The sequence below is a fragment of the Rhyacophila brunnea genome, unplaced genomic scaffold, assembly GCF_057557595.1.
Source record: "Rhyacophila brunnea isolate RB1 unplaced genomic scaffold, BYU_Rbru_1.0 scaffold_18, whole genome shotgun sequence".
In the NCBI taxonomy this organism is placed as follows: Eukaryota; Metazoa; Arthropoda; class Insecta; order Trichoptera; family Rhyacophilidae; genus Rhyacophila; species Rhyacophila brunnea.
In genome coordinates this window covers 24,988,815-25,016,620 of record NW_028232837.1, presented here as the reverse complement: position 1 = coordinate 25,016,620, position 27,806 = coordinate 24,988,815, and the positions used below count along the sequence as shown (strand labels likewise).

At 34.8% G+C, this 27,806-nt stretch overlaps 1 protein-coding gene across 2 annotated transcripts in view; it reads right to left on the bottom strand.

Moving 5' to 3' along the window:
- Positions 1-6,469: 6,469 nt before the first annotated feature.
- The window catches only part of LOC147073376 (uncharacterized), a 33,078-nt gene continuing 11,741 nt past the window's right edge, over positions 6,470-27,806 (bottom strand). Inside the window, exons 7-13 of one of the 2 annotated variants that reach the window (XM_085945462.1) lie at positions 22,454-22,655; positions 14,535-14,656; positions 13,861-14,131; positions 12,692-12,809; positions 10,723-10,774; positions 9,110-9,621; positions 6,470-8,667 (exon numbers count right to left, since the gene is read on the bottom strand). In XM_085945462.1, the coding sequence (XP_085801588.1) occupies positions 8,605-8,667; positions 9,110-9,621; positions 10,723-10,774; positions 12,692-12,809; positions 13,861-14,131; positions 14,535-14,656; positions 22,454-22,655 (1,340 nt within the window). In that variant the 3' untranslated portion in view covers positions 6,470-8,604. The remainder of the gene's footprint in view (positions 8,668-9,109; positions 9,622-10,722; positions 10,775-12,691; positions 12,810-13,860; positions 14,132-14,534; positions 14,657-22,453; positions 22,656-27,806) is intronic. The other variant, XM_085945463.1, reaches the window with a different exon arrangement.

Here is a 27,806-nt window from a genome sequence, read left to right as displayed (position 1 = left end):
TTTTGCCGTATCAATGCTGATGACTCGAAATAAGCACACGTCGATAGAGGAACATTGGAGTACCGATCCTTACCTGCATGCAGACATTTTTGGGAAAATAATGGCTAGAAATCGATACCAACTTATTTTACAAATGCTTCATTTTTCTGATCCTAGTGTGACCGCCTCAAATGATAGACTAGCTAAAATTAGATTACTGTTAGAACACACAAGAACAATTTTTAGGGAAACGATGATACCGTATCAGAATCTTTGCATAGATGAGAGCATAATCGTGTTTAAGGGTAGATTAATTTTTAAACAATTCATTCCTTCCAAAAGACATCGATTTGGAATAAAAATGTTTGTGATGTGTGACGTAATGACAGGATATATTATTGACTTTATAATTTATTGTGGGGAAGGGACTGACATACAAGACAATGAAAATCTCGGTATTTCCGGTGCGGTAGTGACAACGCTAATGAAAGACTACATCGGGAAAGGTCACACCTTATGGTGTGATAACTGGTATTCGAGTCCGGCGCTTTTTAAATACCTTCACTCTCACAAAACGAATGCTTGCGGTACAGTGAGAAAAAATCGTAAAGATATGCCAGAGTTCAGCAAACTGAAAAAGGGAGATACCGAGTCTAAGTACAATAGTCCACTTTTGGCTCTGAAATGGCACGATAGGAGGGATGTTCACATGCTATCCACCCTCCACGATGCATCATTTGGACCAACGGGAAAAGTGAACTATAGAACTGGCGAAAACATCGAAAAACCAAAATGTGTTATAGATTATAACAAAAATATGGGTACGGTAGATAAGTCCGACATGATGCTTAGCAACTTGTCGTGTATGAGAAAGTCGATCAAGTGGTATAAAAAGGTCGCATTCCACATGATCGACTTATATTTATTAAATGCTTTTTATTTATATAAATTTATTAAATGTGACAAAAAAACATTGGGCGATTTTCAACTCTGTGTAATAAAACAATTAGTGAACAAATATTGTGTGAGAATTTCAAATGCACCCCTGCCCAAGCCGACAGCGTCAACTAGCGATAATCCCGTACGATTATTGCCCAAAAGTGCAACGGGACATTTGCCAGAATACATTTTACCGACACAAAATACCGATAAGCCTAGAAGGAGATGTTTCGTATGCGGGAATTCTAAAAAAAATCCGAAAAAAACAAAACTCTCTCGCTATATGTGCCCAACGTGTGATGTTGCGTTATGTCTGTCACCTTGCTTTAAAATATATCACACGTCAAAAGAATTTTAAAATAGGTTTATTATTGTATTTGTTTTTTTTTTAATATCTGAGTTCGTGTTAATTTATCAATAATATTCAATAAGTTAAGTGTTTGTGTAGTTTAAATATATTAAAAGGGTCCCCTTTATATTTGTTTACGACTCAACCCGAAGACATTAATATGTGATTTATCGATATGCACTTGAAAATTAGTAACACTTCAATTCGTGGGAACGTAATGCACAAGTGTCGAAATAGTACACACCGCGCAGAGCTCTAACTATTGGCTACAAAATGGCGTCTTACGGTGAGTTCTTTCAAATTTGGATAGCATTCGTTTGTTCGAGTGTTTCTGATATTATAACTGATTTATTACGGTTTTTTAGTGTGTCGAAATTATTTTAATGGTTTTGGGTTCTCGACTGGAGCTGTGACATATTTTTTATTGCTTTTTTTAGTATAGAACAAAGACGATAATGAAATTCATGCGTAGTTATGGTGCGTCATACGATTTTTGAGGCAGGTGCCGGGTTAAACTGCCAGGGTCAACCAAGTGATTCTAGACATTTGCTGATAATTTGGCACCACCTGTCCTAGGAAAAAAAGGATTTTATTTTTAGATACATATTCCTTCAAAATCTTCGAAAATACCTACATTTTTAGATGAATATAAATTAAAATATTGAAATTAAACATGTAATATGTTGGCTCAGTTCCATATATGAGCCAAGGAAAAGTGAAGTAGCCCAACTGACATTTTTAAAAAAAAATGAGTTAAGTGCGTTGTGGTAATTTTTTTTTTTTTTTGTCGACCATGTCCGATCCTAATAGGATCATATGGGCCTCCACAGAGTAGAGGTTTGTATTAACAGATTTTGTTTTTTTACGAGAAATGGATGTCAGCCACTTGCTCAACCTATTAGGTCCATACCCTGACTCACACACAAATTGAAAAACAATATGTGTACTTGCCAGACCCAGGATTCGAACCTGGGACCCACGGCATGATAGCCCAACGCTTATGCCGCGCGGCCACCGTGGGAGTTGTGGTATTTTACATGTCTTAAAATATCATAAAAGTGAAGTGAGCTAATTAAATACATAGTATAATAGTGTTTTATTGTTAAAATAAAAATATCCTATGAGCTAACTTATATTTGTAAGTGGTGAAATGAGCCAAATCACTCACTTCACCGTTCTCCTGTTGAATGTGTTGTTATCCTATAGAAGTGAACACGGCTAACACACTTTTTGCTATGGTAACATGCTTGTTAGCTGTGTTCACTTCTATGAATTCATGCAAGTTTCCCACGTAATAGGCTGTCAGTTTTCTGTTCGATAAGTAAATTTACAAGAAACGAGGCAAAAAGAATATTGTAAATTGGAAGTCTTCACAAAGAAAGCAGAAAATGAATTTTGGAAATGTAAGAATAAAAAACAATGTATGAGTTTTTCTGGGGGAATTGAGTCATGGGATTTAAAAACGGCATTTATTTTACAAAAAGTGGCCAAAACCGCAACATCATTGCAGTTGCTTTCACGATTTGGACAGTGTGCTCCTATAATCATTTAGTTAGATGAAAGGGAACTTCAATTGTTGGCACCTAGACACTCTTATCTATCAATCGATTCGATTTTGGTGACATAGGAAAAAGAAAGTCACTTGGCATCGAAATGCATAATCCTTCTGATTGGGAAAAAGAAATTCAAAAGGCTCGCAATACAACTTTTTTTCTATTTGTTTATTTAATAAACTTCCATTTAATATAAAAAAATTAATACAGGTTCCATACAAAAATTAATGTAAAAAGTTCATGAAACTAAAACCTTCAATAGTAAAGTTTCACCATTTTGTCACTTGGGCCACTTCACTCGTTGAGGGCTCATATGTAGTACAATAAGTCAAAAATTTTAAGTTTTGTGTTATCTTAACCATCATTATATTATTTGTATATCGCTCCTCTTCAGTTCCACAAAATTTCAACTCGACAAAATTACTAGTTGTCCTCGTAGGGCCAATGTTTTTGTGACTTCTCTATACATCAGTATAGGTGAGTCAAAACTTTGATCACCCTTTACTCAAAACTACTACTAATTCCTAGTTGTAGCACTATGGAACTGAGCCATCGATAATAATAAAAAAGTATTATTTTTTTATTCAGTACTCAAAATATATAAAGTTTTAAGAATGTTGGATTCTTCATTACAAAAAAAAAAATCAGTGTGTGTACTTATGTACGCGCATTAGAAGTTATACTTCTTTGGCGTAACAAAACAAAAACAAAACTTGTGATAAACTAAATTCTTCGACTAGCTCTTAATTATGTTGTTAAATTACACACTCAAGAAAAAGGATCGCTTATTGGAACGCCGTTGATTTATTTCGAAACACTTTAATTTATATTACTAAATTATATAATTATTTATCATTGTTTTTATTTTTAAAGTAACAACTGCTACTGTGACACTTAATAGTTTGTTTACGTAAGGAATTGCAAATGGCCGACAATAATAAATTCGCAGCCTAGGCAACGGAACAATTCTAAACTATAATATTATACTGTATAATCGTCACGATTGCAGTATCATACTGTGGCGTAAAGGTAGTGCTTTCGGCTGATAACCGAACAATCGGTGGTTCGAATCCAATCGAGTGCGTTTATTTTTGTGTGAAAAATTGTAATTTTTTTTAATCTATGTTTCCGACACGGTTTGCCACGGTTGACTGCCGGGAGGGATCGAGTCAAGCCATGCGAAAAGCTGTCAGATCGTCCCAACGAAGAAGGGTTCCACGACAAAACAGAACACGACAAAACAGAACATGACAAAACTGAAAATGACAAAACAGAACATGACAAAACAGAACAGTGACATTTAATATTGAAATTGTCCTATCTCTAGTTGATAGATTTTTAATAGCACAGATTTTCAATACACCATAATAAATCAAATTATATACCTAATTTCTGCATTACTACTCGCTAGAAAGCCTCAAATAAACTTAACTCGGTGTTGCCGGCAAGCTTAGGATAATAATGTGTTTAAAATGATTGGGTGACTAGGTATACGAAATAATCAGTTTAATAATTCTGCAGAGATAAAAAACGGATTTTTAGCTATTTGAATACGTCCACGATGGCCGCGCGGCTTAAGCGTTGGACTATCACGCCGTGGGTCTCAGGTTCGAATCCTGGGTCTGGCAAAGTACACATATATTGTTTTTCAATTTGTACGTGAGTCAGGGTATGGACCTAATAGGTTGAGCAAGTGGCTGACATCCATTTCTCGTAAAAAACAAAATATGTTAATACAAACCTCTACTCTGTGGAGGCCCATATGAACCTATTAGGATCGGACATGGTCGAAAGAAAAAGAATGTTTCCGAGGGTTTCAAATTTTTTTTTTCATTAATAAACAAGATTAAATTTGGCTGTTTGTTTATTTTTTCTTCTTTTGAATCTGTCATACCCTCCACATTATTTATGGGATGACTCAATATAATGCTTATTTCTTTACTTTATAGGGTTTCTCAATATGGGAACCGGTATCTAATGTGCCATAAACTATTGCTGATAATTATGGACAGTTGTATTCGTCTGTGTTTGCCATTTTTTTTAAATATATAGTACTAGACAATTTAATAACATACTAAAATAATTTGGCCAAAAAAATCATGTTTTGCGATCAGGTTCAAATTTGGCTGGACGGCTTTGTCAACAAGCATAGTTTTATTGTCGAATCTGGGCGAGTGAAAATCCTCAATAGATCCAAGACCATTCATTGCATTCTGAAAAAGTGACTGATGGTATCATTGGCCCGTGGGCAAGATGAGGCTGGTGCTGCACTGACCATTAATGGCGACCGATACTATTTAATGATCCGGAATTTCATTTGCCCTCAACGGAAAGGTATGTGTTTCCATCAAGACGGCCCACATGCACATCCTAGGAGACTGAATTTACTGAAGGAGCATTCAAAGATATCTGGTCTTAAATTCTAATGGATTCAAGCTCTGTACTATTCCATTTAAGTCGTTTTTTGTGACCCGGGTTTCGCCTTTCGGCATCTTCAGGCGCCGTGTACACTCACCAAAGGTAAACACACACTGACAACGAACTCTCTTTACTCTAGCTTATATAATAAATATATATTATAGTAGGTAAAAACTCCATTACCTACCTATCAAGTCAAAGGTTACAAAAAAATACAATAAACAACTTATGAATAGTTGAAGTGTCAGTAAAAAACCTAATTAGTAAAAACCCTATCTTATTAATAACAATAACCTCGATAGCATATTATAATAAATCGTCAAAACATAATAATAGATCATTATTCTTTTGAACAATAAAAATACTACATTCAAGAGGTGTAAATCGTCAATTCTAAGAAAAATAATCAATGGGGTTAATTAATGAGATATTAGTCTTTAATAATACTCTTACATGGTACCTACTTTTTTTAAAACATATTTAAAAAAAATACATATAAACTCGCCTAATATAATATATATAAACTCACCTAATATACACTTATATATACATAAATCCTCATCCATACATTCTCATACATACATATTATGATACCTCCACGTTTCTACGTGTATGGTTATAGAAAATGCCATCACAAAACCAAAAAAACATACTTATTCCATGAGAGCGTACTGAAATAAAATAGATAATTTCCAAACGGATTTAACGAATTGGTTAAAAAATGGGACAATTTTGACAGAAGGGTGGGTAAAAGATTGTGAGATGTGATGGGGGATGAGAATATTGAAAATCCTGTCATTTACAGATGACCCTTATCAGTTTTTATTGTATGTGGGCCAAAACAGTATAATTCATTTGAATTTTGATAAGTGGTGAATTTTACTTGTGCTGTTGAAAAAATGTGTACCCACAATTTGTCAAATAAGCATTATGTGTATCCACTCAGAGTTTAGTGACAAATTTAGTCTTGGAGGGCAGGTGGTTTAGTAATGTGGTGAGTACTACATAATATGTATATAGACTCCGTGTCCTATTGCAGATTAGCATGTACTAACATGAAATTGCATGACAAATAGGTAATAGGTGTTTTGTCGATTATTTCTGGGGATAATCCCACCTACAACATCTATGGACCGCATACCACTGGATTTTACATCAGCGAATTGCATTACGGCGCGCGAGGGCACCTTTGACAACCAATGTTTTAGATGTTTACAAATTAAAAGACATATTTATATTATAGAATAACCATTTATTAATTGTTTATATTCATACAATTTTAAAACTAAAATAAAAAAAAAACAACTCCACCGTTATATAACATTTGGTAGTAAATTTACCAAAGCTGATTAAATTGATAAGATGTGATTGTTAAATGTGAACAAAAAAACAAGAATGCTGATACAAAACTGATATCTACATTTAATTTACAGTGTTGCCAGTTCTGGGCAGGCGGGGGAAAGAAACTTTTCCAATAACCAAATATATAAATACATAATATTATGTAAAATGATCATTACATAATTTTTTCACCTCCATCGCTGAAAAACTATCAGAAATGATTTGAAAAATCTCCATCAACAAAAATATTTATCGATGGCAACAAAATATACATGATAATTAATTATTACAGAACAAATACGACAGAATATTGGTGAAAGAAATATACAAACGAAAAACAAAATCTTAACATTAACATCCGAATATTGCAGACGAATAGGAGACTATCATGGAAAATAATTTGCGACATTTTTATACATAGGATTAAACACACAAAAGATTGTCACTTCATATTGCCTGAAAATCATGAATCACTTTTTTTTCATTTAAATGGGAATCATGTATTGACCACATTGTCCCTGAACATAAAGTCACATGTATGGTTTTGACCCAATAATTATTTGATTATATTGTATTATGACAACAGAAATAGACTAAATACAAGTGTAGATGTAAATATAAAAATCTATTAGACCAAGATTATATTAATTACTTACAGGTAAATGCTTAAAAAAAAGTCATCCATAAAAATATAATTAAATAGTGAATCAATTAGCACATCTCAATAGGGCTGCCACAAATATAAAATTTAATTTAAATGCAGAACTGTATTTGTCTTACCATTTAATCACGGTTAATGTACCTACTGCCAGAATCTTTTTGAATTCATGAGATCGAATGAAGTCAATTATAAAAGTTATTTAGCATATTTCAACATATTATGGACATGCAGGAAATTTTTATTTTTTATAAATTATGATTTGAGAAAACATTATAGTGAAAGGTGTATTGACAAAATTGAAAGGCACATATTGCTCAAATTAACAGAGCGAGTGACAAAAAAAAATAATTTATCGATGACAATAGTTGGTACAATCTGTGTACATATGGGGAAAATGCCATCATGCCAGCTATACATTATTTAAGAAAAATATTTAAATTAAATTATATCAGTCCGGCAAAAATGTCAGATGATATCCAATTTTAAAACAGCTATAAGTAGTACGTTCAACTTTTAGTCATTTGAGAATGATCAAAAGTATACATGTGAGCATTATGATTCTTAGAGGATGACACACAGAATTGGATACCAAGAAATAATTGATTAAAACTATGCAACAAAGAAATCGGAAGGAAAATATTGCTCATAGCGGATAAAAGGGGAATTAAAACGTATAGGTACAATGGCTATTAATAAAAAAAATTATCTCATAAAATAAATATTATTATGTCTGGCATAATCTTTCACATGAAATTTTAATAATTGTAAAAAACACTAGAATAATTTAACGCGGGGGCCCCAGCCCTTCCGAAGTACGCAGACGACCAAAGAACTGGGGCGATGTCGCAATGTAGCACAATCCAGTATAAAAATACAATAATTGTTCATATTAAATACCCCTCGAAAACGTCAGCCCATTTCCTGCGCCGACCGACGGGTCACGAATGAATTTCTTTTTCGGAGTACGAAAAAGAAACACTCTTCTCTCTGTCTATTATTTATCACCCCTCTCACTTCACCGCTAGCTTATAAAAAACGTCCGGAGCGATAACTCGATACGACAGGTCATATTATTAATATAAATCGACACAAATTCATGATAATCTCACTATTATTTCATTTAGTATTAGCACTCAATGTATCTCATAATATATTATAAAAACACTTTTTAAATGTTCGGTGTAAGAATGAGCGCACGGGAAATTTTTAAACGGCGTGTAGTATTATTTATTATTCACATAGGCTGTGGCTGTCTCTAATAAGTATTTTTCAGAATAAGCGAGGCGTGACGGCGCCCGTCCGCGAATGTAGTAGAACAATGCACAAATGTTTGGATGTTTTTTAATGTCACTTTGGGGGCCCGTTTATTCTGAAGTCTCCCCGTCGGCATCTTCTAAGAAACTAAACTTATTCGACGCCACAAAACTCTGAAACAAAAAAGTCATTTAACATCAAACATACAAGCTGTGCCACATGCACAGACATTCAATGCCGTATCCATAGATAATTGGAACGCAAAAGACAATAGAAGTGTAAATAGAACACAAGAAATGTTTTGATATTTTTCATCATCACAGTTAAATTTGTTTCTTGAATGTAAAAGTAATCGCATCAACAAAGCCCAAGGGTTGAAGTCGTGTCGTGCTGTTGTATAGCGTGTCCATCAATAAAAAACTAGATCTAGTATCTAGATATTGAAAATTTAAAACAGAATTCAGACAGCGATAAATGACTGAATGCCCGATCAAGGCTGAATGAGCCTTATGCAATATCCAATAATACAAAATTGTCACAAGTGCAACTTGAGTATGACAGTCAATCGTGGAGGATTGAAAAATGAATTAGAGTTAATATGTATTGCTAACTCACGGGTGGCTCCTGTTCCTTGGCTTTGGGCAAAGGTCGATCTTCATAATCCCTCTCCTTGCGATTGTCTCTTTCCCCCCTGCCGCTTCCGTCTCCTTCTTTCCTATCGCCTTCCCGGTTTCCACTGTACTCTCTTGAGCTACGACCATCTTTAGAATCGCGGTTATCCTTTTGCGTGTCTTGAGAATTGTGTGAATCCCGAGAATCCTTATTATCGTCTCTGGAATCCCTATAATTGTCACGGCTGTCTCTGGAATCTCTATTATCTCTGCTGTCTCGCGTGTCCCTATTATCTCGTGAGTCCCGGTTGTCTCTTGAGTCCCTGTTGTCTCGTGAGTCCCTGTTATCTCGTGAGTCCCTGTTGTCCCGGGAGTCCCTATTGTCTCGAACATCTCTAGTATCCCTTGAATCCCTATTGTCCCTGTAATCTCTGCCGTCTCTCGAGTCCCGAGATCCACGATAGTCTCTGCCTGCAGGCCGCGACCCCCTCTCTTTGTCGTCACGTCTACCGGCATCTGATAAATTAAAAATATCTTAGTTTTATTTCATAATCTCAAATTCTCTTGGATTCAATTTGAAAGTAGACCAATAATAATTAATATATGTTACAATTTATAATGATCCATACAAGTCCTGTTCACATTGCCAATTCTCAAATGAAAAAAATTTAACTCCCACCCACTACACTATTGATTTATTTAATTTTTACGCAATCTCAGTTAGACATTTGAGAACATTTTTGATGTTTTATGTAAAACAATTATGTAAGTCCAAACTGTTTAATCTCCAGTAATGGCAATATAATAAAATCTATTGCTTTATTTCCCTAATTACCCAAGTTACCATGATATTACTGATTAATTCGGTAGTCATATGGCAGAAGGGACCATCTGTCATTTTTGAGAATGTTCAGGAGAGCAAAAATAAGATTTCAATTAGTAAACAAAATAATTGAGTGATATAATAAAATTGTAGTACTGTTTAACCTGGAGGGGGGTTATTTATTTAGTTTAAGGAAAAAAATAATCATATTCGGTTTAAACGAGATATTTGACAATATAATGCAAATGGCCCCTTTTGCCATGAAAATGTTATTGCAATTTTGCCAGATGTCTGATTTTGTCTTGTTCAAATTGGTAGTAAAATCATTAAATTTTTGCATTATTGTGATATTGTGTATTTAAATCAATATTTTTTAGGTTGTAGAATATATCTATACCAGTGGTTCTCATATGCGGCCACAGTAGCTGCAGAAGTCCACCAGAGGACACGCTATTTTCAATTCCAAGCTATACTAAATATTGTTCATAAGGTACATATTAATTTATTTTGATGGTCCGCATGTGATGTATAACGTCCCATTTGTAAAAATACTCAGAAGTTTCCAAGTGCCAACTGGCATCTAGTACGTTATTTTTTTACATTTTCAGATTGCTCTTTTGGCATTTTTAGTGTTTGTAGTGCGACTGCAGATGTGTCCTTTTGTCACATTGAAGATTAATGCATTTCAAAACTTTTGTAGAACAAAACTTAAAAACAGAAAAATTTGCAGATGGTCCCTTCTGCCATATGAATACCGAATTGTAAATAACCTAATGATCAAGAAAATCGCTCACCTCTCCTGGGTCCTGGTCCTCCCCTTCTGTCATCTACATCATCTCGATCAGTCTGGAAATAAACAAATTTATTTACATTGTGCTTCAGTTTATTTTAGCCTATTACGAAACACACGATTAGTAGCATACAGTACACTCTCAGTAATCCGTAGCTCGATTATCCGACAACTACTATATAATCCGCCGTTATTTTTACTAGTTGAAAGCACAAAACCAAGCTCTATAATTCACCGGTATTCGATTGTCAAATTCAGTAGTCCGCCGCGTGCAAGTGTACAACGCAGACAGGTTAATTTGGAAATTTCTCCTTCGTAAAACGTACGTTCATAGCGAAGAAAGTAATGTACCAGTGAGGAAAGTGCCCAAGGACCGCATCACAATTTTATTATGCCGTACTCCAATGCAACCGGGACACACAAAAAGAAGCTTTTGGTCATAGGGAAAGCCAGGAATCCTAAGGAATAACTACCTCACTGAACAACTGATTGTGTCAAGCGATTTACTGTTTAATATTTAGTTTTACGAAATACCTGTTAATTTTTACTATATTTTGTATGTATGCACTATAATCCGCAGTTTTCACTAATTGGACACTTGTCTGGTTTTTGGGGTGGCGGATTACTGAGAGAGTACTGTATCACAATTAAGAAGCCAATTACAAGCTTATATTATATTTTGTTGTAAAATTTCAATAAGAACACGTCAGCTACAGTATAACCTCGATAATTCGAAATCCAAGGGACCCTGAAAATTTGATTTCGAATTAGCGAAAATCGCTATAAATCGAATTTTCCGAAAAAAAAAAATTTTTTCGTAAATTTGTATGGAGACGATGCAGTATTGAAAAATAGTGTTACATGGTATTTACCAGTGAAAAAAGTAATTCAATGGTGAACTAGTTCGAAATATGTGTTTTTTACACTTTGTAATTAAGCACTAATTACTGAGTAATCAGACATCCAGTTAGATAGGTACCTACCAAGAATACAAATTCTTAAATAAGAATGTTGTTCCTTTCGAAAATCTAATCTAGATTCATACAAATTCACAGTAAAAACGGGTACCTATGTAGGTGTGTATTATATTTAAAATAAAATTCTTTAATATCCTATAAACAGTAATAAAAATGTCAAGTGAATTCATTAAGTCAATTAGTGAACTAGTCCTGTCAAACAAAGGGTCACTGTGTATTCATTATTGCCAGTTTAATCTAAACATTCAGTTGTTATCAACTCAAATTTTAAAAGATAAGAAACTCATTGTTTATTAAAATACATATTAAAAACGTAATTCTGTCAGTTATAAAAAAATGACACAAGTTAGTTACTTAATAATTACGAAATTTCGTAAATAAATGTTTTTTTTTCACTGAAAACCATTTAGTGGCCATGTGCTAAGATTACCTTGTAAAACAACATTTTTTTCACATTAATAAAATAATGGATTCTGAATTTACTTGAATGACAAGTAAATGTACCTTGATTGTCATCCCCTGCAATAATAATAATAATATTGATGCTTGGATATGTCATAGTACATTAGGAGTTTTTGGGTTTTTCCACAACTTAAACTTTGGGTTTTGCCTCCCATCTGCAAATTTGCAGGTGTTTGCCTACTTAATTGCAGTCATTAAATTTATTACGAGTACTTTCCAAGAAAATAAGTATTTTACTATCATTTATTTCGATTTATATGGATAAAAATTGCCTTTGGGACCAAATTCCATTTCGAATTACGAAATAACGAAAATTTCGATTTATAACAAACTTTTTGTATGAAAAATGATTCTTGGGGGTTAAAATTGACGAAAAATTCGAAAAACGGCGAAATTCGAATTATCGTTTTTCGAATTATCGAGGTTCTACTGTACTTAGATTTTACCCTACAATTTATGCTGTAAATTGAGTGTAAAGTTGGAAGCTATTCAATTTATGATTTAATAATTTGATTTAAAATGTATTACACATACTTTCTTGTCTCTTCCCCATGCCGCAGCCGGTTTTCTTTCTTCTCTGTCTTTGCTATGTCCGTCTCTATATTTAGGTTCACCGCCCTTTTTCATAAGCCTTTCTTCTATTTCGCGCTCTCTGCAAATACACACATAAAAATAACAATTCAACAGTGCGACATTTTCTGCTATAAACATATCGAAGTCTGCAACGGTGTGCAGATAGAATGAATGTTTGTACAAAACGACCAAAAACTATATTTAAAACAAGAAATGGTGTCAGATGCACACTTTTTTTATAGCACAGGAATTCAGAGAATTTTTATTATATCAAATTAATATAAAAAATAAGATATAATAATGAGTGCATGATATATCGTCACCGTTCTGACAGAAGACACTAATTCGAAAAAATGACATGATGAGTTAGTTATACCAAAATGTTCCTTATTTCAAACTTTACCGTCTGGAAACCTTCTTAATAAATAAACAGTCTTTATTTTAAAGACATCCTTTTTACGATTACTTAATAAACTCACATGTTAGACCATTTCAAACATTTTAACAACTTCAAAGTCAAATTACTCAAAACTAGTATTCTCCAGTTAGTGTATTCTGCCAGAACAGAGATGATATTCAAGTTGAATAAAAAAACCAAGACACGGCGATACAACAGATGTGATTTAAACACTGGAAGCAAGAGTGAACATTGGGGAAAAAACATGTCAGCCTACCTCATGTGCACAGGAAGAAATCGAATATGCGTAGTACATCAATTGTTGAGCGGTACCATTATAACAATTGCAATTTAAGAAGACTGCCAAGGAAATACAATTTGAAACCTCTTGGTTAGAGCCGTCCCGTATGTGGTTGTAGGTAGGCAATATGTTGCTTACGGCACCATATGCTCATGGGCCGGTAAATTAAAGAAGGAAAGAGAATAATACAACTATTCAAAGTAGATTTTGTAGATTACAAATTTTCAAGAGCTTCAAGATGCCAAAGTTGAAAAAGCAGTTCATCAGCTTCACTTTCATATAAAATAAATCTGTATCTAAAGTTTGTTTTCTTCATCTTCGATTTTACCATAAACAGGTGACACCTTTATAAATGAACAATTAACACATCATGTAGTCGACAACTTTTGCAAGAATCGGGACACCATCTATAAGACAGGATAATATTCCAACCTGGCAGCAGTATCAACGGGCTTAGCCGATCCGAAAATATTAGCTGCGGGAACTGGAGGTTTGGCCTTCCTCTCCTGGCGGAGCCTCTCCTCCCTCTCCTCTCTCTCCTTGTCTCTGTCCTGTCCCCCGTCACTGCTGTCCTTGTCCTTGTCGTCGCCTGACTCCTTTTCAGGAGGCGGCAGCGGAGGGAGTGGATTCTCAATGGGCAGGGTGCGCGGCTGCAGTTGGAGCTTGGTGCGCGTGCGGGTCTCTCCACCTGAAACTTCTGCATCTTCAGAATGCCAGAAGGGATTGTAACGGGGAAGTAGGGGCAGTTTAATTACAGTTTTTTTACAACCACATTTAACACCCACTTATTATGCACAATACAATATATTCGAAGACGAAGTATTACTATTCCGTGTGTGTAATTTTTGTTTCCTGGCAACCAAATGCACAATGGGATGTTGCAAAAGCCAGTGTGGACCCGTGGATCAAATCGGTACCGCATAACATAATAAATACCATCACAACAGTCTTTGCGATTCTTTGGTTATAAAATCATCACAGCAATTCCTATCGGGGATTCCTATTATTTCTTATTATCTTCATAACATAGTTTCGGAATTCAAGTCTTTGTTGGTAAAGATAATAATATATTTTTGAATTAACAGGGAAAGAGTGCATTCAATTACCTCTCTCGGAGTCTCCTTCACGGCCTTTGTCTCCACCCCACCGCTCTCTGTCCCTGTCTCCGTCCCTGTTCCTGTCTCCACCGAAACTGCGATTGAAACCACGGTCGCGATCCCCTCCATCCCTGCTCAAAACATAATAAGTCCATTCAATATTGTCTTGGATAAAGACCATAGCTTAAACAAAAATTAATACTTGCCAAAATGACGTATTGTTTATATCGTCGGTGTTTTGTAAAAAGGGCGAATCAAGCATTTTGGCGAAATCGAGATTTTAATGAAAATACAATATGTACCCCACTAGCTTTGTTGTGTAAAAACGGCGAATTTTTATCTCCACAGGAACGTACTTAAAAACAATAATCGACTAAAATTAAATTAATTAAAATTACAAAATAAAAAGCAAATATGATATATTAGGACTTTTAAAATATTATATAATAATACCTATTATAATGACAGTATTCTTTCTAAGCTTTATTATAAACTTATTAGATATTTATAATCATCTACAGGTAAAAAACAAATAAATGTCAAAAGTTAAAAATCCTCCTCCTGTAAAGTAGCATTTTGGTTAATTCGCCCTTTTTAAAAAACACTGACGATATGTAGTTGGCGTTTCGGTAATCAAATCAAATCAAATCAAATTTATTTATTTTACATATAATGAACATAACAAATTATAAATTCAAAGCGTTCACGACATGACATAAAATAAGTGTTAATAATAAAAAAAAAAAATTAAAATACAGAGAAAAAGTAATAAAATAAGAAAATAAATTAAATAAGTAACAAAATAAAAGTAGATGGAAGCACACAGAGTGAACTTCGATAAACCCTATCTTAACCCGATCGGCGCGTTAAGTTTCCATACAAAAGATGTGCTGTCCGCGGTAGGTTTTTCGAAATGTTATTCTTCGCTGTATTATAATAAATACGGCAGTTAAAAATTGTGGCTACAACTGTTATCATGCCTAGATACATAAGGATCCAAGTGCCACACTAAAACACATAATGGAGTGTTGAATTTCACTGTGTTTACTTTAACAAAACTACCGTATTGCTTTGTTCGGATAAACTCTGTAGCCATTTTCTATGACAAAGCACTCGACTTCAAAACAAGTGCGCCGATGAAGGCAATTAATCACTGACTAATTTTATTTTACTCGTGTTAAAAACACTTAAAAATGCCATAAAAATTATTGAAAATAATAGCTTTTATGTGTGACTTATGAATTATTGTTAATTAGTGTAAGTTTTATTGATGACAAATCCATTAAAATTGGATGGTAGTCACCAGTTTTATTTCGTGGCATAGATTGTGTCAGCATTTTACATGTTTTATGGGCCATTCTAATTTAAGCGTAAAGGTGAGTCCACACTGGTTGAAAATATTATAATATTTTTTTTGTTTTTTTTTTTTTAGTGAAACTTGGATTTTGTAGATTACTTTTCAGTTTTATTGAGCATTGTATTATGTTAGTGATTGTCATTTTATGTTTTGTAAAAAAAACAATATTTATTTTTTGAATTGCGTAAATTTTTCAAAGTGCTATAAAAACTTTTTTTTGGGTAAGGTTTAAAAAATTTATAAGCATTAAATTGTACGCGAAGATAATATGTAATATAGTTGAAAAGTCAATATTCCATGATTTATATTTTATATTATATTTTATACCTACCCGTGTGTTTTTTTAGCAAAAATTTATACGTTTTATATATTCCTTCATAGTAATTCGTAATTTATTGGTAAAACTTGCAATCCTCTAAAATATAATAATATATATTTTTTCATTCCGTGTGGACGCAGCTTTACTAAATATTTACGACTTGCAATAATGAGCTCGATTTATGACTTTGAAACAATTAGGGAGACACATGAGTAATAAATGACATAATCCAGAACACAAGTTCAAGTACATTTTTAGAAATATTACAACAAATTTCTTTTCGTTTTTTGGTTGTCTTTTTCGTATTCCCGCACATGATGTAAAAATCGCGGTGAATTCAACTTTACACGGTAAATACTCGGCGCACACTCAACTCGAATGAAATATATTTTGTATACCTACTGCGCAGCCGCGAAAAATACCGCGTAGATTTGAACTGATGCAATCGTACCGGCGAATCTCGATAGATCGAGGGGGTTCGAAAGATCGATGTTTATGAAATTAAAACAACATATTTTTGACAAAGTTATCGATATGGCGGTACGAACACGAATCAGAGCATTTTTCAATACAAAAATTAATACTATGCGTGAAGTATTTCCTACTTTACCGACATTTCAATTTTCGATATCAACAGTTGCGACATCCGCCCAGTATCAGAGCTTATGTAAAAAACAACATATGTCCCATCCGCGGCGATCGGGTTAAAAACTTATAAAACAACGTCCACCTAAATTCACCCTCACGTAAGTGGAATATATCAATATCCGAAGCGATTTCATTAAGCATGGTTACTGCCCTCCCAATTGGCATTACTAATGGCAGGTTAGTTCTGCACCGTGGGAGAACAAACAACGCATGCCCTCGATTCCTAAGGTAATTATCAGAGACACACAAGCCAATACCACCAAGAATGGCAGAGTTCACATTTACGCCGCGTATAAGTCTGAAAAAATATGTAGCTAAATAAAGATCCCTTCTAAATTTTAAGCTACAGTATGTAAGCATCCCTAAGAGAAAATCAGTCGGATAGAGCCACGGATAATATCCATACAACCGAAAGTAAAGGAGTCGTAGAAATTTCTTTTGGACTCTCTCCACCATAAGGCCGTACTTCAACTGATGCGGGGCCCAAACGATAGACCCACTCTCAAGTCTGCTTCTAACTAAGGAGTTATAGAGAATTTTTAATACCGTAACATCCGAAAAGACCCGGGAAGTACGCAAGACAAAGCCCAACATCTTTAGCGCCTTTTTACAAATGGTATCTATATGACCACTAAACGTCAGTTTACCGTCAAATGTAATTCCAAGATCTCTTACAGATGCTATTCGCGAGAGAACTCTGCCATGCATCGAGTACTGGAAAAACAATACTCGTGAGGCTTTAGTAAACGATAAAACATTGCATTTATCAATATTGAAGTCCAGTTTGTTACGCCTGCCCCAATCTAATATATTATCTATATCAAGTTGAAGTTGACGACAATCGTCCAAGGTGACAACTTCCATGAAGAGTTTCAAGTCGTCAGCAAACAACAAAAACATAGCACTTTTAATTACCAATGCTATGTCATTTATAAAAATCGTGAACAGCAATGGCCCTAAGTTTGAGCCCTGGGGGACACCAGAAAATGTGTAAAAGGTCTGTGACTGATAAAGGCCGTACGAAACGTATTGTTGACGGTTCCTAAAATAACTCCCGAATAGCTTTAGAAATCGATCCGACAATCCAATAAGTTGGAGTTTTTCCATTAGAATATCGTGATCGACTCTGTCAAATGCCTTCGAGAAATCATTGTAAGAACAGTCAACCTGGCTGCCTCTATCTAGTACTGACGACACATAATCAGTGAATACCATCAGGTTGGTTTCCGTTGATCGGCCTGCTCTAAATCCATGCTGTTCATTCATTATAAATGACTCAATTTTTGGAGAAATCATGCTGTGCATGATCATCTCCAGAACTTTTGCTGGTGTAGAGAGAACAGCTACCGGCCTGTAGTTTTCTACTGACGACTCTGTACCACTCTTATGAATTGGAGTCACCTTCGACATCTTCCATAATTCCGGAAAGATACCTGTCTCCATTGTAAGATTATATATATATGCAAGTGGGCCTTTGACAAAATCAACACACCCTTTTAAAAAAAATGTAGGGACGTTATCCGGTCCCAAAGAGCGCGTATTCTTAAGTTTTTTAATAAATCGAAACACGTCACCTTCATCAATTGGGAAGATGTCAACGGATTGGGCACCGCACGATCGTTTTCTTGACGTTGAGGCGACATCCAGATTCGGAATACTACTTGCGTAGACGGACCTGAAATGACCAGCAAATGCTTCTGCCATTCCATGTCCAGTCACCTCTTCGCCCTTCCAAGTCATCGAATTGGCAAATCCACCATCCTTTCTTAATGATTTTATATAATCCCAAAACGATTTAGGATTTTCGCGAATGCAATCCCTTACCGATTCCATATATGTTCGATAGGCCAGCCGAACAGCTTGTCTCACTCTCATACGATAAAGGCCAAACATTTCATAGTCATGCTGACCATGCTTAGCCTTCCAAGCTGTATGATAGTAGTGTTTGACTCTAATGTCTCTAATAATTTCCCGTGAAAACCACTTCGGATATCGTCTTCCACCTCGACATAGTGACTTCCTTGAAAAACATTTATTAAACACATTATATACAACATTATAAAAGTATTGTACCGCCTCATTCACATCAAAAATCTCACGCAACTCACTCCAATCTACTTCACTCATTAAAGAGTAAAGCAGCTTGAAATTTCCACCATCAAACTTCCATCCCCCACACCAGTTAGCTCCGTGTGAGGGAATTTCCGTTCGCAGCGGGCGAATCGTATGAAATACGTGTAAAAAAACCAATGTAGGGTGGTACACATCCTCTCGTATCAAAGGTAATGTACATCTCGAAATTGATAAAATAGCGTTACTGAAAATCCTATCCAGAAGTCCACCTTTAGAGTTAAGAATATCATTGTACTGGGAAAATCCAAAAACAGCACACAGAAATTCCAGTTCACTCTTGACCCTTTCACCGCTGCGCGCTGAGTTTAGGTTAAAATCTCCCATCACAATAACCCTCTTATCCCCAAATACGACGTTACTAGATAACATTTTTTCAACAAAAAGTTTATACGCCTCCACTTCACTTGCTGGAGGAAAATACACGACACAAACGTAGACAGTTTCTCCGTTACAGGTTAGTTTAACCCAAAGGTCCTCGTTAGAAGTCTCCAAAATACGAAAACGTTCGGCCTGCAACCCTTCCATATTTCTAACTCCCAGGAGGCAGCCTCCTCCCTGCCTGAGGCCTGTTCCGGAGTCTCGATCCCTTCTAAAGACAGCATAATCACTACCAAAATATTCACGACTGAAAACACTGCCATTAAACCACGTTTCAGTTAACGCTATGACGTCATAGTCGTCAGCTAACACGCCGTTCAAAAAATCCACAGATTTTGTCTTCAAGCCGCGAACATTCTGATAGTAAAAAAACAGTTTATCTGAACGGTGACTGTTCCGAAGTCAGCTAACCGGCAACCGTGGAGTTTCCACTCTCGACACCCATTCTTTTATGAATGAATGACGTGGCCAGTTATCCGCCTTCAAAACAGTGTCCGTGACATCAGAAGGGATACCTACCTTGAAGGATGCATAGTCCCCCCTTGATTTGATTTTCACGACTGTGAAATCAGCGGTACATAACTTATTTAAATAGGTTAAAACATCAGCCGTTGTTGTATCTCTGTGAAGCGGGCAGATGTGATACTGCTTCACAACAGTTTTTGTTCGTCCAGCGAGGTTTCCCCGAACCGCAACACGCCGCTTCCGTGCGACGGTGGCCCATCCATCAACAATCCTAGGCGTAGGTAAATCTTCAGCTGGTTTCGGTTGTGAGGCCTCAGGTGACGATGAGGAGTCCTCTTCTGGGGCGACTGCTGGGATAACCCCGAGTGCAGGATAATTTTCTTTTCCAGGACGCAATTGTTCTAACGCGGCATTTTTTGAATTTGCATCGATTTGTTGTTTCGTCGATGCTCGGCGCTTACTTTGCGCTCGCGTTTCAACAGTCGTTTTCGAACTTGCTGTACTAATTGGTTTCACCGTATTATCACTAATTACGGCGGACGTAATTGCTGGCGAAGTACACACTGTATTTACTCTATTTGAGTCACTGGGAGTTGATTTATTTAATTTAAATGAATTTATTTTGAGGAATTCCTCAATTCCCTCCACTTTATTCATAAGTTTTTCTATGAGGGCACTTTGTTTGATTATAATATTCGTTAATTCAGTAATTTCAGCCATTTTGTTTCAAAGAAATAATAAAACAAAACAAAAATTTTGTGAGACAACACTATGTATGTGTTAACTGCGCGGCGTTTGTAACGGGGCGTAATATACGGATGTGAGTGATAAGTTTGCTACAAATGAATTCGCAATGTGAAATGACTCGTAGCTAATTTAAACATTAGCCCACGAGTCCTATTTTCAATATCACTTTCATACATTTACCATCTAGTATAGTAAAAAAGGTTTTCTTCCATGTATTTGTTTATTATTTATTTTTCATAATTTTATATCCACTGCCATAAAAAGAAATTACAAAATTTAAAAATAGAATATATCAATTTACTGTTTGTACAAAACGACCATTATCTGTAAACAACAAGAAATGGTGTCAGATGAACATTATTTCATATAGCACAAGAGAATTCAGAGAATCCAATATTTCATCAATATTCAGGTAAATATGATAAAATATAGTGTGCACATATTGAAATGCCCTAATTGATTTGAATTAATCCAAGGGCAAGTCTGTTACTTTGAGAGAGTTCAGATCACATATTAGTTAAAATTTTTATGTCAATGTCGCTGTATTCGACACTGCGATTTGAATTAGTACAACTGCTCCGGTCACCATGCTAAGTAAACCAACTTTTCAAAGTTAAATATGAAATTGTACATTCTTCAATATAAATTCTGTAAATAAAGGCCTTCTTCTCAAATGACCTACCATCGTACATGTTAGACCAAAGTATTAAAATTAGAAAATTTTATACACAAGTTCAACAATCTAATGTTGGAAAGAAAATGCTTATAGCTTCTTATTCAAAGCAGTTACAGGTTTGAATCTTTGTCCATGCATATGTTACGCCAAATGTGCGAAATTGACTATTACATGAAATGGGCTAAATTTTGGCTAATTCATGCAATAGTCAAGCCTGTTGCCTTATTCATGAATAAGGTAAATTTTCTGCCGAGTACATGAAGTCGCCAGGGCATGGAATTCTTAAACTGTCAACATGACAGCAGAAAAAGTAAATTTAATACGGATGATTTTATTAGTTATAATTGGACATAATATAATATTATTAGGTTAGGTTGGGTTGGGTTAGGTTAGGTTTTGAAATTCTGAATTATTCAACTGAATGTCCATTTTGAGGTTAGCTAACAAGTGTCAACAAACTATCAAAAACGTACAATCGACCATTGCATGTACGATACCCAAGCACGAATCAAATCGCGAAAATACCTTTTAATAAAATTCATCCGTTATCATATTATAGTTCTAGTTTTTTTGCGCATAGTAAATGGATATGAACGTCATTTTAGTTATTGATTGGTATATTTTTATATTATAATCAATGACATCTGACACATTTCATTTGGTTAGTTTGATTAGTTGCAAAAAATACCACCGGAGCGCGACCACCTATTTTGACCATAGATAATATACGTATATTTTGACCAATCCACGAGCATTTCACACATTTAGTTTAGTTGCAAAAAATACCACCGTAGCGCTACTATCTAATTTGTCCAATGCATGAACAAGGCAGAAAAATTACTGCGGAATTCATGCACTCACCATTTTGTCTAATTCATGAATAAGGCAACGGGCTTGCATTTTTCATGATTTAGGCAAAATTTAGCCCATTTCATGTAATAGTCAATTTCGCACATTCGGCGTAACACATACACAGGTATGCGGCCATGTGAGAACTGCTTCATAACTCAATTTTAACTTGCAATCATTCAACCCTCAGTCTATCAATATCATTATAGTTTCATCAATTTCAAAATTATCACAAATGCAGTTTGGTTTGTAGTGTTTCAAGCCACAATAATTATTTTGAGTATTTTATTTTTCACATCATTTTTAAATAAAATAATCTATACATTTTGAATAAGAGAAATACACAGTATCATTACCTGAATCTGTCTCTATCGCCGCCCCGGAAACCTCGGTCCCCCTCTCTGTCTCCATCTCTGTCCCTGTTGAATCCTCCCCTGTCCCTATCCCTGTCTCTGTCCGAATCCCGACCACCATATGCTCTGTTTTCCCGAGGAGGGTCATCCCGGGGTGCCCGGTTACCTTCTCGCCATCCTCCGGGCGTGTTATCATTCGCCCCAGCTTTAAAAATGTACAACTGTTAATTCTGCAGTTTGGTAGGGGAAAAAAAGGGATAAGATCAGGCGATTTATTTAATCTAATTATGTCCATAAAGTAATAATTACAAGATTTCACAAATCTAAAATAAAAAATATTCTTTTAAATTACGTGTTATTTTAGATTATGTACATGGAAACCAAATACAATATTTCATCATGTAATTATAATTCCTTCTAACCGGTGAATGACATTTGTACAAATTCTTAGAACAATAAAAGGCATTCATCCCAAGGCCAACCATATACAGACCATGGCACTGATTTGCGAATTACAATGGTAGTGCTAGTTATTAATTATCTTTAAATGCAATGCAGTAACCTGATCGCAATAAATGAAGGTTTTTTTATTGCATATTTAGTTCAAATTATTAGCATTTATTTCACGTGCAACAATCATTTTCTACAAAAAGTTTACCGTATTGCATTTTTGAAGTATGAGCAATAACTAGCACTACAAAGTGTACAGTTTCCATCAAATCAAAAATCATAACTATGGCTCCAGTCCTCGAAAACATTTTTACATGGTGGAGCAAATAGATAGCAATTTATAGATTCAATAATATTATAAAACAAAATCATTAGAGCAGTAACTCCGGCAATAGTGAATGATAACAAAAACTAAAACTATATTGCAAAGTTTAAAAACGACAGTACATAAAGAACCCCAAAATTTTTAAGGCGAATTATTTGCCTCAATTTACGATCAAATGTGACTTCAACGCCATCTAAAGGCATCTACCATGAATTTCTAAAAATGTGTTACTAAAAACTTTCGTCGATCGCAACCAGATGGCAATAAAATATAAAATAAAATATTGTGTGTCGCCACATATTAAAAATCATAAGCTTGATAAAAATGCATTTAAATTTATTATATATTTACTTACCTATGTAAAAATATTTACAATTAATATTCACCCCATAAAATATTTACAATTCTAACATGTCTATTTGATTTGATTTAACCCTTTCAAAGCGTCAAGAATACCGCTTTAATACAATAGAGCGCGTCATGATTTCAAGTTGTGATAAATCACAATAAATGTCAGTCAAACATGTACAAATACAGTCATCAAAAATATTTTAAGTGTTCAACGGTGATTATGAATAGTCGTAATATTTTTAACGATCTTAAAAATAAACATTTGTGCCCTGATTATGATAAAGAATGACGAACAAGCCGCGTTATACAAAAAGCGTGTGACTTACGTTTCAGTCGCCATTTTGTTGACGTGTCGGCTCCGGACAAGTGCGTCGATGACAGAATTATGTTCAAAACTTCAGAGTTAATGCAACCGTAATCCCAGACCACTTAATAAATTATGAGAAATCCTTTTTTACACCCCACTTGATAATATTAATGGTTTATTTTGATAACATGACAATACACTATTCACTAAACAGAACACATAATCCACATAGTTTCAAATGTTATTAATTTATAAATTTCAACATCGTCTGATATGTAGGTAGGTCATTTTAGTATTTTTGAAACACTTAAATATTTTAATAGTTCACCTTTTCATGGTATTCTCTAAAGCACGGATACACGCATAATGGCACGTTACACTCGGAACACATGTATCTGGAATATTTTTTGGTTTTCGGCTTTTTTTTTGTATTCGCACAAAGATGACAAACTCTGCAAGGATTTATCCGTTTATTTGCGGGAGGAATTATGTCCGGCATATGCTTTGCCATCGCTCTAGCTGATAAGCGCAGTGGATGGTCGACGGGTTGCTGTGCGCGGGATGTGGCTGGAACTTGATATTTTTCAAATATTTGCCTGATTACTTTTAACTGAAAATTAGCTAGACCTGTTTTTTTGCCTGTGATAGTACTAAACAGAATATATGAATTTAATAAAAACAGATCTATGATATGGAAAGCCACCGTTTTGTACCATTTTATTGATTTTCGCATACAACTTAGTGTACTTAACATCATATCAGCTTTATCTACAGATCCCATACATTTATTATATTGGATAACACATGTAGGTTTCAGTATAGGCTCTCCGGTCTGCCTATTGAATTTTCCTGTGGGTGTAAATGAATCATCGGACTTCGCGCCGGTCGTGCCATTTTATAGCCAATAGCGAGCTACTATTTTTTGACTCCACTTCTCCTTTCTTGAGCTTCCTAAATGTTGGCATATTTCTTCGATTTTTTCGGACTGTTCCGCAAGCATTTGTTTTTTTTTCGTGAAGATGTTTAAATAAGTCTGGGCTTGAATACCAGTTGTCAGTCCACATAGTATGACCTTTACCGAAATATTCGTTCATTAATGTCGTTACCACAGCTCCCGAAATGCCAAGTCCCTGCTCATCGACAATATCTGTTCCTTCCCCGCAATATATTATGAAATCTAATATATAACCAGTCATCACATCGCAAAGAACGAACATTTTTATGCCGAAACGGTGGCGTTTTGAAGGAATGTACTGTTTAAACAGCAATCTACCTTTGAAAACAATTATGCTTTCGTCGATACATAAGTTCTCGTGCGGCATCATTGTTTTTTTGAATATTTCTCGGCAATGGTCGATCAGAATTTTAATTTTATGTAATTTATCTCCAGGAATTTGAGTATTGGGATCCGAAAAGTGCAACATCCTCAAAAGCAAAGTATATCTGTCTCTTGGCATTACTTTCCCGAACATTTGGCTGGATAAGAGTGGATCGGTTGACCAATGTTCCTCTATTGTGATGTGACGATTTCTAGTCATCAACATACTTACAGCAAAAAAAATGTACATTTCTGGGACGTCTGTGTTGACCCACTTATGCATTCGTGATTTCGGCGATGGTTCTTGTCTTCTAATGTCTTCTGTATAATAGTTATTTGTTTCGATTACGATTCTGTCCATTATATTTGAATTCAAAAAATGCTCAAAAAATTCTATTTCTTTAGAGCTATCTGATAAATTTGTGTGCGGGCTGACTCCAGAAAAGAAATCATCAAATTCGTGAACAACTGGTATGAAAGGTCCAGTAGTCCACGAAGACAGATCGTCAACATTACGATTTACATTTAAATTAGAGGCGGCGGCAGCAGCACTTTCTGATGGGGCACTGGAAGTATCTGAATCATCGTAGTACTCATTTTCACTCAATTCATAATCTGAATCAGGATCATGAATTGCTTCTCCCATTTCATCGCTCAAATTACCAGGGATATCCATTTTAAAATAATGACAAAATATCGACCACACACAATATGCTATCACAAAATGTTTTTAATTTTTCCGATACAGAAATTTTCAATTGTGTGAAAATGTTTATTTACTTAACATATCTTTTCTTTATAAATGACTGATAACTAAGGTAAATAAACAACTTTTGTCCGTTTTACCTATTAGTATAATCAGAAAATAGTATTTAAAAATGTTAATCAACAATAAACAAAGAGAAATATTGAATCGCGGACTCTTATATTTAAATTACACCTTGTTCAAATTATTTTCCGAAACTATTAACTCGCGGATAATATACTAGCAGGTAGACGAATGAATGCAATCTCAAAAAGCATTCCTTTTGTAAAATGTTTTGTAAATTCACTTTGATCAATGTAACTTTCTCATATTCTATATAACAGTTTATGCACCAAATAGTTTTTCAATCACTAAAAAACAATATAACATATTATATCGCGAATTCGTATCGCTACAAACGCGTCAGTCAAATATCTTCGGCGCACATGCACTAAGAAGCGATAAGACACTAATATACCCGGCAAGTTTGAATTGGCCCGATGACTGATATTTTTTTATCCAAGACACGCTCCCGAAAAATATTTATTTAAATTAGATAGAACAAAAGTTTAGGCTATTCATTGACAGATGTCAAGAGAAGGATGATTTCTGAATAAATTAAATCAATATTAGATTTTTTCGCGCCTGGCCGAAAGCAGTACTAGGCAAACGAAAATCGAAATGACTTTAGTCAGCTGACGCGCGGATGACTTGCGCGTATAGGCTGACTAAAGTCAGTTGCCGCGTTAGAAAGGTTAAAGTGTTTATGATTTTTACATTTTGTTTACCGTAGTTTTTTTTACAGTGGCAATACAAGGGTATCCTGTCCAGTCAATGAACCAGATTTTTTTACGTTGTCAATACGAATTAATATAAATATTTTTCTACAGTAAAATTCATTTATAGTAGTAAATGAACATTTAAGTACAAATGTTTATAAGATTGAGTTTAATCTTGTACAATTGACAATTACATCGAATTTCTACTAGAGGTGGAATAAAAGAATGATATGAAATGAATGGCAAAACAAATGCCATTCGAATTATTATTAAACAAAATAAGGAATATACAGTTGTACTTGGTTATTACTAGGAAGGTTGGACCGGCTGAATGTGCTCGTTATAAGCGGTACTCGTTATATCAGAGAATAGGTATTTTTATTGTCGGCGAAAACAACAATTAGACACTTAACTAGTGTCATAAACGTAATCTGTCCCCGGCGGCATCCTGTCCGATCGGATTTTATTGCTTAGGGTCGAAATGTCTTTAAACGATCAACACATTACCAGTATTTTAGCTCGGTATATCCGATAAGTATCTCGTTATAACAGTGAATAAAAATGTACGGAGAAAATCATATACCAAATGTCAACGACTGTTTCCTCATTACATCCGAGATCTCGCTATGTCCGAGATTGTAATAACCGAGTTCGACTGTAGTTATAATTATGACAATGTCGATATTATATAGACATCCCAATTCATTTCGTTTCAACCATGTCCGATCCTAATGGGTTCATATGGGCCTCCACAGAGTGGACGGTTTGTATTAACTAACTAACTATATCTGAGATAAGAATAAAGTAAGACACGCAACGAATTGAATAAAAAAGAAGTTGGAGGTAAGAAAAAACGTAAATAAACATGCGAACAAATCTTGATAAGCAAACCCAAGGACAAAATAAGTGACAAATTAAAAAAAAAATTGTAAAACGTAAGAAAAAAATTTAGAATTTGAAGTAAGTGCACCACTGATTACATAATATTCTAAGAAAAAGACAGAACGTTATTTCTTTGAAAAAATCTAATGTCGATTTTAAAGAACAGTGCAAGATAAAATAAAAGATAGTTTTATTTATT